At 43.3% G+C, this 12,582-nt stretch overlaps 1 protein-coding gene across 26 annotated transcripts in view; it reads left to right on the top strand.

The window, feature by feature from the left end:
* The first annotated feature begins 8,252 nt into the window (after positions 1 to 8,252).
* EPSTI1 (epithelial stromal interaction 1) overlaps positions 8,253 to 12,582 on the top strand; it is a 307,624-nt gene continuing 303,294 nt past the window's right edge. For all 26 annotated transcript variants that reach the window (XR_012426892.1, XR_010582571.2, XR_012426888.1 and 23 more), the window contains exon 1: positions 8,253 to 8,516. Coding sequence is in view for 14 of the 26 variants with exons in the window: in XM_074021918.1 (XP_073878019.1) it covers positions 8,329 to 8,516 (188 nt within the window). In the remaining 12 variants the exon portion in view is untranslated. The remainder of the gene's footprint in view (positions 8,517 to 12,582) is intronic.

The following is a 12,582-nucleotide window of genomic DNA, read 5'->3' as shown; positions in this document are numbered from 1 at the left end:
CTTGTTCAAGTATTTTGCTCTGCTTACTTTGTTTTTTCAGAGCTTAAATAATAATGATCACTGCATTTATTGAATATACTATGTTGGATACATGATATGAAGCATTTCATACTTACCTAATGTATACAACCACCCTATTCAGTAGGTCATGTAAATATTATTCCTGTTTCACAGGAGAAGAAACTGAGGCCCTGAGATGTTCAGTAATTTGCCCAAAGTCACTCAGTTGTACATAGTAGTGCCAAAATCTAAACACAGGACTATTTAACAAAACCAGAAGCTTGAACAGCAAACCTTTCGTTGTGAAGCAGGTTCGCTAATTACTAATCCTGAGTGAGAACCTCCACTGCATGGAGAATAGCAAAGTTCACTATGCCAAACATCAGAAACAGGAGTCCATATATTTATGCCCACTGCATCGTGGGCTACTATTTAGGTCCACCATATACTGGTCATCTACTTGCCTGAGTTTAACGAGACAGAACACACTCACGCACAAGTTATATGAAACTGGTTTACTACTTACAGATAGCAAGGAACAGAAGATATCTCAGATCCATTGTGAACAAGTCCCTAAGGCTCAAGAAAGCTGCCCAGGAAGGATGCGGTCTTGACTGTGCATGCCCCACTTGCACCACAGCTGAGGGACCCCGAAAAGCAGTCTGCCCTGGGTTATCTGCTTTAGAGGCCATGCCACTGGGCAAAGCTTTGAAGGACATCCTGCTCCTAAGGGACAGAGGAACAAAGCCTGGGCTGTCCCAGGCAGTCCCTCTCTAACTCAAGATGTTACATTGCTTAGGAGGGACAGAAACAAGGCCTGGGCTATTTCAGGCAGTTTCTTTCTATCTCAGGATACAACATTCCCAGCACATGACAACCACGCACAAGAAATGAGGGAGAAGTGGATTGGTTCATGGCCACTCGGAGAAGTGTCCTGCATTGATAGATAACATAGGACCACTCACTTTCTTCAGACCACATGTAACCTCATTACCTTAACAATTCTCATCACTCTCTCTTGGTCAAGGATTGTCTCACTGGTAATTCAAGGAGAGGAGCCATATATTTAGGTAGGTGCAAAAGTAAATGTGGTTTTTGCCATTATTTTTAATGATAAAAACTGCAATTATTTTTGCACCAACCTAATAATTGGTGGGCTACTGGGAACTATTCTGAAAAGTCTTGAACTCTAACCCATGTGATGTGCCTATGGCGAACCCCAACCCTATATCCCAGTCCTGGAAACATGAAAGGTCATGGAAATTCCTAATGACTCCTTTTCTAAGTCAAGTCAAACCGGAGAACCCAAGGCCTTATCCACAGAAATGAAATTCTTGTTAGCTACCAGAAGATATCAGGATGGAACATTGTCACAAAATGTCTATGGAATGCCCGGTGTCTCCTAGTTATGGCAACAGAGTTCCAGCTTCACTGGAAACTGTATTCTGTGCCAGGCATTTCTATATTGGTAAGAAAAGCTATAAACACTTTTCTACATGAAAAGTGAAAGGTGAACAGACAGAATCTTGTTATTCCAGCTTCATATTTAAGAGCATCTAATCACTTTATTTTAAATAAGGAGACAGAGGCTAGAGAAGCCAAATGACTCACCAGCATTGTGCACAAACTACTGGCATAGCTAGAACATAAATTTAAGTCTTCTGAGCCCCAAGTTTAGCTTTTCATATTTTGGAAGATGATTGTGACAAAATGTCTCTTTTGACAAAATTCAGAATTTGACATGTTTTTTACTTATTATAATTATCCCAATGAGCAGCTGTGCATTACTTTATAAAATCAAAATGATTATGTCAAAGTTTCTGAACCTATCAGAATCAACATTAATAAAAATCTTAACATTCCAATATTTACCCCTATAATTACATGATCAAATGATCTCTACAATGATACTGTTTTATACAACTTGTCAAAATTTCATGAATTGCAAACATGCTATATTTGGGCTAAAATGTCTTTTCTTTTTTTTTTTTTTTTTTTTTTGAGATGGAGTCTCGCTCTGTTGCCCAGGCTGGAGTGCAGTGGCCGGATCTCAGCTCACTGCAAGCTCCACCTCCCGGGTTTATGCCATTCTCCTGCCTCAGCCTCCCGAGTAGCTGGGACTACAGGTGCCCGCCAACTCACCCGGCTAGTTTTTTGTATTTTTTTTTTTTAGTAGAGACGGGGTTTTACCGTGTTAGCCAGGATGGTCTCGATCTCCTGACCTCGTGATCCACCCGTCTCGGCCTCCCAAAGTGCTGGGATTACAGGCTTGAGCCACCGCGCCCGGCCTAAAATGTCTTTTCTTTAACGGTGTTAAAATAGTAAGCCTTAGAGTATAGCGCAAAGAATTCTACTTAAGAATGGAAAGATATACTATTTTTCGGATGGCAATGTGTACTGTCACTTGGAGAAATTAGGAATGGAGAAATGTGCTTTAAATGATATTTCCTACCCTCAGATAAGTAGGAATTTCCTTGTTTGTCAATTCAAATCTGAGGAGTAGGTAACAGCTGCCATATCTGGGTTCTAACACTATGTAGTAGCTGTCACAAGATGTCTGCTGGCTACAGGAATGGAAGGAATTTCCCTTAACTTTGGGGAAACTTCTGTAGACTCTGTCAGTGGCGTTGGCAGGGAGATTACCCTGAAGGGTTTCTTCAGCTGTGATAAATGAATCAAACAGAAACACTCTAAAGTACTTTTCATTTTTTGTGTGTACTTTTTTTTTTTTTTCAAACGAAGTCTCACTCTGTCAGCCAGGCCAGAGTGCAATGGCATGATCTCAACTCACTGCCATGTCTGCCTCCCAGGGTTCAGTGATTCTCCAGCCTCAACCTCTGGAGTAGCTGGGATTACAGGTGTGCACCACCGCACCCAGCTAATTTTTGTATTTTTAGTAGAGACCAGGTTTCACCATGTTGCTCAGTCAGGCTGGTCTCCAACTCCTGACCTCAAGTGATCTGCCTGCCTCGGCCTCCCAAAGTGCTGGGATTATAGGCATGAGCCACCACACCCGGCCTTAAAGTACCAGTTATTTTTACCCAACATCTGTTCCTTTTTCAAAGATGCCCCTTCTTAGGGAACTCCTAATTGTTCTGATGTTTTAACTCCAAGCCATCACTTTTGTGAGCTTCATAGTCCTTTGTAAATATCACCAGGTATGTAAGAAAACATGTGGTACAGTGGAAAGAGTAATGGCCACAAAGGCAGAAGACCTGAACTTGAGACCTGGCAAAGCCATTTAAAGAGTTTTGTGACCTCAGGCAATCATTGAAACTCTCTGAACTTTGGTTGCTTTATTTGTATGATGGAAATATTAATCATAATAACCCCACCTGTCCTATTTACCTTTTAGAAGCTTGTGAGGGCCATAAATTGCACCTTGATGCAATATAAATTGATGTTATAATTTTTGAGTTGTCAATGTAAGAGCTTTATATATTTTTTCTAATAATACTTAAATTTGTCCTCAAGGATTCTTAACTTCAGTTTCAGTGGCTTTTGGTTTTAAATTGCTAAAGCATTACAGAGCCAAATCTTTGGTGTTTTTTTTTTTTTTTTTTTTTGAGACGGAGTCTCTTTTTTGAGATGGAGTCTTGCTCTGTCGCCCGGGCTAGCATGCAGTGGCATGATCTCGGCTTACTGCAAGCTCCACCTCCCAGGTTCACGTCATTCTCCTGCCTCAGCCTTCCAAGTAGCTGGGATTACAGGCATGCACCACCACACCCTGCTAATTTGTATTTTTAGTAGAGACAGGGTTTCTCCATGTTGGTCAAGCTAGCCTCGAACTCCCAGCCTCAGGTGATCCTCCTGCCTTGGCCTCCCAAAGTGCTGGGATTACAGGCGTGAGCCACCACACCTGGTGAGTGTGTTTTATCTTGAAATCCCTTTCAGAATAGAAATAAAGTGCTGGGATTACAGGAGTGAGCCACCACGCCCAGCCTAAAGTTTCTTTTTGATTTAATCTTCTCTCTTAAAGCTCATAGGGCTGGCTAAAATTGCTCATTGTATTTCTGAATTTCCATTCCCCAACAACGCCTCATTTTACATTTTTCTTTACACAATTTTTGGAATCCTTTTTCTTTTCACTCAGTTCTCCTCTTCCCCAACCAAAATGTCTTTTGCTCGGATTAAACTCATTTACTGGCCGGGCATGATGGCTCACGCCTGTGATCCTAACACTTTGGGAGGCCGAGGCGGGCGGATCACGAGCTCAGGAAATCGAGACCATCCTGGCTAACATGGTAAAACCCCATCTCTACTAAAAATACAAAAAAATTAGCCGGGCGAGGTGGCGGGCGCCTGTAGTCCCAGCTATTTGGGAGGCTGAGGCAGGAGAATGGCGTGAACCCTGGAGGCAGAGCTTGTAGTGAGCTGAGATCGCACCACTGCACTCCAGCCTGGGCAATAAAGTGAGACTCCCTCTCAAAAAAATCAAACAAACAAACAAATAAACTCATTTACCAAAGGAACGAATACATGATTATTCCCCAGAGGCAGTTTCATTTGAAAAGAAAAACTTCTTAATGAATCTCTAATTGGCCAAATTTCAGGTAATCTAACAATCCTAGATTTCAGGACTTTCTTATATCTCTTAAAACATATTCCTAGGTAATTGTCTAGTACGGGTGGTTTTTCAAACATTTAAAAGCCATTGAATTCTTGCTTCAAATAAAATTAGGCAGTAGCCGAGTGAGTAGAAGAGATAAAGGGCTAAAGTACTTGGCTAAATGGGGATGGGGGCCCAGGACCCTCCCCACTCACCTCTGCTTCTCTTCACCAGCCACCACTGTGGAACAACTCCAGTAAGAGGCCAGCCCATATTTGCACCCAAATGCACACACCTACGGGGAAAGAATGGATGATACACAAGTAGAGAGCCCATTCTTGGGCGTCCAAAAGGAGCCTGTAGATGTCTGTTGCCATAATAAATCACATTCACATTTTTTTTTTTTTTTTTTTTTTTTTTTTTTTTTTTTTGAGACGGAGTCTCGCTTTCGCCCAGGCTGGAGTGCAAGTGGCGCGATCTCCTCCGTTCACTGCAAGCTCCGCCTCCCGGGTTCCCGCCATTCTCCTGCCTCAGCCTCCCGAGTAGCTGGGACTACAGGCGCCAGCCACCACGCTCGGTTAGTTTTTTGTATTTTTAGTAGAGACGGGGGTTTCACCGAGTTAGCCAGGATGGTCTCGATCTCCTGACCTTGTGATCCGCCCGCCTCGGCCTCCCAAAGTGCTGGGATTACAGGCGTGAGCCACCGCGCCCGGCCTCACATTCACATTTTTTAAAACACTTTGAGAATGTGGCAAAACAAGAAGTGAATAGAGTGAGAAATCTCAGGTTTAGAACTTTGGTGTGAGATGTGGTTATGTTCTGAAACAAATATGGTCAACTAAGTGTATTCTTGAGGCCAACCTGTCTATTATTAGCTCCTTTTGGAGAATTGGTTTTCCCCCAATGTGGGTTTTCCCTTCCTCAAACTTTAAATTTCATCCAACTACCAAAATAATTTTCTCCTTTGAAACAAGAGTTCCAGGGGTATTTTCCTAGTAAAGTACAATGTGGAAGATGGCCTCCAGAAAGACCATGCTGTTCCTCTTTTTGTTGATCTCTAGGTCTGTGTTTCTTACCCTGCAGGTACCTCACACCCAACAGCACCTAAACAGACTCTTAGAACTTCCCTCAAAGCTTGTCCCTCCTCTAGGTTATCCTATCCAGTCACAAAGTTAAAAGTCACCATAAAGACAGCAACCATTAAATTACTGGGGCTCTAAGTTAGGCATATCATGAAGATCAGGATTTTTCAATTTCAACAGTACTGACACTTGGGGCAGGATAACTCTTTGTCGCGTGGGCCTATTCTGTGCATTGTAGGATGTTTAGCAGCATCCCTGGCCTTTACACACTAGATGCTAGCAGCACCTACCCACTTTGAGGCTATACAATCAAAAATATCTCCAGGCATTGCCAGATGTCTGCTAGAGGAAAAATCAACTCCATTTGAGAACCACTGATGTGTATGATCTCTATTCCTCACAATACCCACATGGGGCAGAGGAGGAAACTGGACCTCTGAGGAATTAAGGGACTTGGCCTTGGTTGTGTGACCAGTATATGGCAGAGCTGGTCTCAAAGTACTATAAAAGCCATCTCCCCTTCTCTCTGCTGCCTTCCAGTACCCAATTCTCTCTTTCTTCTAGTTTTTATCTATGCTAATCTCTCATGTGACGTGCCTTTCATGTTTTATTTATTTGTTTTGTAGAGATGAGGTCTTACCATGCTGCCCAGGCTGACCTTAAACTCCTGGCCTCAGGTGATCCTCCTGCCTCAGTCTCCAGACGTGCTGGGATTACAGGCATGAGCAACTAACCCTGGCCCATGTGAAATGTCTTAATTTTGCTCCCTGCTTTCTGGATTGCCTTAGCTCAGATCTGTATTTCTTACCTAGCCATAACTAGGTTCTGAATTTATCTTCCCAATTTCAGTCTCTTCATCTTTCAATCTCCGTTTCACATTGTTAGAGCTAACTTTGTGAAACAGATATTATTAGTGTAACTGCCTTATTGAAAAACTTTCTGTGCCTTCCACATTGCCTACAACAGTGGTTCCCAAAGGATGATCCTGAGACTGGCATCATTGGTATTACCTGGCAATTTGTTAGAACTGCAAATCCTTGGGCCCCATCCCAGACCTGAATCAGAAACTATTTCTTTCTTTCTTTCTTTTTTTTTTTTTTTTTTTGAGACAGAGTCTGTCTCTGTCACCCAGGTAGAGGCGGGGTTTCACCATGTTGGCCAGGCTGGTCTTCAACTCCTGACCTCAGGTGATCCTCCTGCCTTGGCCTCCAAAAGTACTGGAATTACAGGAGTGAGCCACTGCACCTGGCCATAAATCTGTTTTAACACACCCTCCTCCAAGTGGTTCTGATGCTTACTTTGTGAAACTCTGGCCTAGTCTACAAAACCCCAATGTCTTAGGATGGCATAGAAACCCTGACTGCCTTTCCCACCATGTTCCTTGTTATTATTTTCTCCTCTCCCACCCTTGCCTACACTTCAATTTCATTCTTTCGTTAGCTATCAAACCTGCATTTGTCTGTTTGTTCTAAGCACCAATAATAAAAGCAAGACAGTCCAGCTCCTAAGTGCCTTGCTGACCTAGGGCTGGGGTGCTCCAGCCACATGACAAGCCCTGGAATTAAGTACACACCATGTCATTTTAAGTGACAAGCCTCTGCCGTAGCATCTTCTTCTTCCTGGTGAATTCCTATGTCTTTGGTGGCTCATTCTCAAATGTCCCTGTTCCTGAATTACTCAGAGGGCTAATCCCTAGTTTCCCTGTGCCTCCACAGCTGCCTGTCATTTCATTTATCCCAAAGTGGCATTCCCATTTGTTTACCTGTCTACTAGGATACTCCTAGAATGCAGGTAATGTGAGGGAGGAGCCTTCATTCATCTTTGTGTAGATGGCATTGTGACCCTGGTGACCAACCCTGGCACACATCAGAACCATCTGGGAGCTTTTCAAAAATATGAATGCCAGAGCTCACCCCTGGACCTACAGAAACTGAGCCTTACAAATCCACATTTTAAAATGTCCCCACATCACCATTGCACACTGTTCTGCACAGAGCAGGTCTTTTTTTTTTTTTTTTTTTTTAACAGTTCTCGAATGTCTAGTCAATTACTTAGCAAGGCTGCCCGGAGAATCACGTCTACCTTAGCTTACTTCTCCAGCTTTGTGGGGTTTGGTTTTCTTTTGATTTCAGTTTCCATTTCCTCTAACTTGAAAGTATGTGCCTTGGTAACAGCCACACCGCAGTCATTACTGATAAAAGGCGACATTTTGTTGAGATGATTTTAGTTATTGACCCAATCTCTGGTATTTTGAGGTTAATATGTTTTTTACAGTCTCAAATATCCAGCGGTCCTCAAATTAGAGTTGCCTGTTAAACAGTTTCTCAAGTATCTTTCAGGATTGTAGTCACTTTGCGGGCTAATCGCTCACCAGGTGTCCGTGGCTGATCCCAGTTATTCTGATTAACCTCTAAGGTGATTGTGAGGCCTTAAACCCTCTCACCTGTAGCCAATCAAGCCAGCTCAAGTCAACATCCCGGGCTGTGAACCCGCGATAAGGTCGGAGGGGGCCTCAGTGGAGAATAGATGGGGAAGTTCTCTGGGGCGGGCACAGTTTGCCGCTGATTCAGAGAAACCGAAACTCAGCTGTTAAAACCGCTGCCTCTGCACTTTGGAATCCCGTCCGGAGACTCGCTAAGCGTCCCAGCCGCATCCCTCCCGCAGCGACGGCGGCCCGGGACCCGCGGGCTGTGAACCATGTACACACGCAGCAGAGTGGTGAGCTCCGGGCTCGGCGCCTCCCCTGCCTCCCGCCCGACCCGGGACCCCCGGGGCCCTTACGGGCGGCACGGGGAGCTGGGCCCGCTGGAAGACCAGAGACAGGGTTTGCCGGCAGCCCCTGAGAGCCCTTCGCGGGAGAGCATCGTGCACGCTGGCCAGAGACAGTGAGTATTTTAACAACCTGGCTTCGGGGCGGGAGCCCGGGCCCCAAACATACAAGCACCTTCTTGGTCCTTGGAGTTTGAAGCTACAGGGGCCCAACAACAGGGATTTTGACCGAATGAAAGCTCATTTGCTTAAATGAAAGCATCCATGCCTTACCTTATAAATAGAGTTTGCTAGTTTGCAGTCCAAATAACCAGCCCGGTTCCTTCTAGGAACACTACTTTTCTGACTTTTGTGACTGGCTACGGGATTGAAAGATGTGGGTGTGTAGGAACTGCCTAGGCATCCAGTAAGATGTCATTTTCCAGGTATCTCCAGAGCTCATACTCCAACCAGTATGGAAATAATTTTTCCTTTACTGTTTTTTAAAAACTTGGTGCCCGACCAGGCGCGTTGGCTCAAGCCTGTAATCCCAGCACTTTGCGGGGCCAAGGCAAGCAGATCACCTGAGGTCAGGAGTTTGAAACCAGCCTGGCCAACATGGTGAAACCCTGTCTTTACTAAAGATAAAATAATAAACTGGGTGTGATGGCACGCGCCTGTAGTCCTGGCTACTTGGGAGGCTAAGGTAGGAGAATCGCTTGAACCAGGGAGACGGAGGTTGCAGTGAGCCGAAATCTCACCGTTGCACTCCAGCCTGGGCAAGAGAGCGAGACTCTGTCTCAACACAAAACAAAACAAAAAAACAAAACTTGGTGCCCTAAATGGAATTACTATATCAGACACTAACAGGTAAGGGTCAACAAGAAATGTGATATGGGGTAGAAGATTCAAATTCTGCCTCTAGGTAGGAGCAAGCCTGTGTCCCAGCAAGACTCCCAGATAAACTAACCTCTTACAACCAGAGGAGTGGAGCTGAGTGAGTGAGGAGGTGAGTGACCGTAGTAACTCTTGTCCCTGATGTTGATACGTGCTCTATGCAAGAACAGATAGGTAGCATTTATTCCTGGTCTTTGGTTCAGGGACTGCAGTGAGTATCCGGGAAACATTTATTATGCAAGTGTCATAAGCCTCTCTTTCCAGCCAAAGGAATGAACTTCTTTAACTCAGCAGTATGGTTTATCACAACATCACTGCCTTTGAAGTGCTGCCTCTGTGAATTGGAACTGTCCAAATGGTTTTATTTTTAGTGTCTCCTTTTTCATCGACTTCTAGTCCTATGAAAGACAAACCCTGGTTGCTAAGAAACAGTATGTAACCTTACGGCCGATAAACAGTAGATTTTCTTTCATCCCTTAGCTTTTGAAAGTACCAGGCCTTTAATATTATTCAGCTTAGGTTTACCCTTAGATGGGGTGGATAATCTGGAAATCAATTAGAGATTGTTGCATTTCTTTCCTCCTCAGAATAATTGGTGTCTTGCCACGATAGAAGCAGCCCATTACTTTCAAGTAAGCCGCATATCTACAAGCTATAGTACTTAACAGTAACAAAGGTCATAGACATATGGTCTCATGTCCGTGAATAGTTAATGATGAACATGATTTGCTTTACTTTTTTCTGTTAAAAAGCATTTATTTAGATATAACCATTTATTTTCAAGCTCATATCATCACATAAGTGTTAACTGTTGCATCTATTTTGTTTTTTTTTTTTTTTTTGAGACGGAGTCTCGCTCTGTCGCCCAGGCTGGAGTGCAGTGGCCGGATCTCAGCTCACTGCAAGCTCCGCCTCCCGGGTTTACGCCATTCTCCTGCCTCAGCCTCCCGAGTAGCTGGGGCTACAGGCGCCTGCCACCTCGCCCGGCTAGTTTTTTGTATTTTTTTTAGTAGAGACAGGGTTTCACCGTGTTAGCCAGGATGGTCTCGATCTCCTGACCTCGTGATCCGCCCGTCTCGGCCTCCCAAAGTGCTGGGATTACAGGCTTGAGCCACCGCGCCCGGCCCTGTTGCATCTATTTTCTTATTTGGTTGTAATTACCCCAGAATCTTGCTAGACCAGACTGCTCAGAAATACGCAGTTTTCGGATGGGTTATCCAGGCCTTAATACCCTGAAGACCTCATTGCACACTGTTTTGCAATTCCTAAAAAGATTTTCAAATAAACCATTAAAAAATACCAGGAAGTGTTTAGTTATCTCTCACTGAGTCTTCCTTTTTTTTTTTTTTTTTTTTTTTTTTCCCCACATAAACCAGTTGCAGTAAGTACAGAGTTATATATTCCCTTTTAGGGGTTTGATGTCTGAGATCCTGTTGGGACAACTTTGAATTTTTGTTGCATCTCCATTAGTTACTTAGATTCACTTTCTCACTTGTTTCCTTTAATGGAGTTGGAAAACCAAGGAAAATGATTGGCACATATCTCAGTAGAATTAGCTGCCCACCCCCTGCCCCAAAATAAAGAAGTCTTTATTTATTTTGGGGATAAAAAATTAGAAACACTTTCTGATTTAAAAAAATAAAGAGGCTGGGCGTGGTGGCTCACGCCTGTAATCCCAGCACTTTGGGGGCCGAGACGGGTGGATCACGAGGTCAGGAGATTGAGACCATCCTGGCTAACACGTTGAAACCCCGTCTCTTCTAAAAATACAAACAATTAGCCGGGTGTGGTGGTGGGCGCCTGTAGTCCCAGCTACTTGAGAGGCTGAGACAGGAGAATGGCGTGAACCCAGGAGGCGGAGCTTGCAGTGAGCCAAGATCGTGCCACTGCCCTCCAGCCTGGGCAACAGAGCAAGACTCTGTCTCAAAAACAAAACAAAACAACAAAAAAAAAGAGGATAGAGTTAAGTGCTTTAATAGTACAGCTTCATTTGTCTACTCATAATGTGAATTTATTTATATGGTAGAAGATTTGTCTTGTGTGCATCCTTCCATTAATTTCCTCCTGCAGCCCCAGCGTGGGGATTAGGAATATGGGCTCTGATGCCAGGTACACCTGGGTTCAGTTCTGATTATGCCATCACTTGCTCTTTGAACAAAATCCTTAGCTACTTTATGCCTCAGTTTCCTCATTACTTAATATGAGACAATAACAACTTCAAAGGGTTTTAATTTTTCCATATATATATGTGTAAAGCGTAACTTTATGCCTGGTAAAGTACTATGCTGTCACCCTTAAGTTGAGTGTTTGTGCCTTGTTAAAAACACACACAAGAAAACACTGGTTTAAAACACCTACTTGTGGTCGGGTGCAGGGGTTTGTGCCTGTCACCTCCGCACTTTGGGAAGCCAATGTGGGAGGACTGCTTTAGTCCAGGAGTAACATAGGGAGGCCCTTGTCTCCCCACAAAAAATAAAAAATAAAAAATAAAAAATGAATTTTTTTTGAGCACGGTGGCACATACCTGTGTCCCAGCTACTCGAGAGGCTGAGGCAGGAGGATAGCTTGCGCTCAGGAGCTCCAAGACTACAGTGAGCTGTGATTGTACCACTGTACTCAAGTCTGGGCTGTTAACAGAGTGAGACCCTGTCTCAAATAAATAAATAAACCACCTACTTGCATAGAAACAAAGTATACTAGTAAAAATCTATGGCTATCAATATATTAAATGATTCTGAGTACCTCTGATAGACTCTCAGACAAGATTGAGTTCTTGATGGAATTTGGATTTAAGTTATTACAAGTATTTACTAATTCATACTGGCTTTCTCAATTAGTTTACGTGGTGATTTTTATCTTGTCCTTAAATATCAAAGCTATCTACACAAATTAAAAGAGAAAAAAGCTTACACAAACTTCTAATCCAAAGTAAACCTTTATCCTTCCTTTTAATGTTCTGCTTGATAAATTTACCTCTAGATAAATATAAGACAAAGACATGCATTTACCTAGTTTGTATCCAATTCTGGGAAATGGGGTCTTGCCTGTGCTAGTAATACAGGGTTGAGTTCACATTCTTGTACTTGTCTAACCATACCTGGTCCTTTAGCTTGATGCTGTTTGAGGAAAATAAAAAGATATTTTGAAAACGAACCTATAATATGGAATTTTATTTTACAGTTAACTTGAGCTGAATTTGTATGTAAATTATGTTAATCTTAACATTTTTGTGGCCTACTTCGTATTAGTATTGTAGAGATTTCAACATGAGCAATGATAACCATAGCACTTATGCAGTGCCTAGTA

The sequence above is a fragment of the Macaca fascicularis genome, chromosome 17 (genome assembly GCF_037993035.2).
Source record: "Macaca fascicularis isolate 582-1 chromosome 17, T2T-MFA8v1.1".
NCBI lineage: Eukaryota > Metazoa > Chordata > Mammalia > Primates > Cercopithecidae > Macaca > Macaca fascicularis.
The sequence above is the reverse complement of the archived record's forward strand: the minus strand, read 5'-3'. Positions and strand labels throughout refer to the sequence as shown.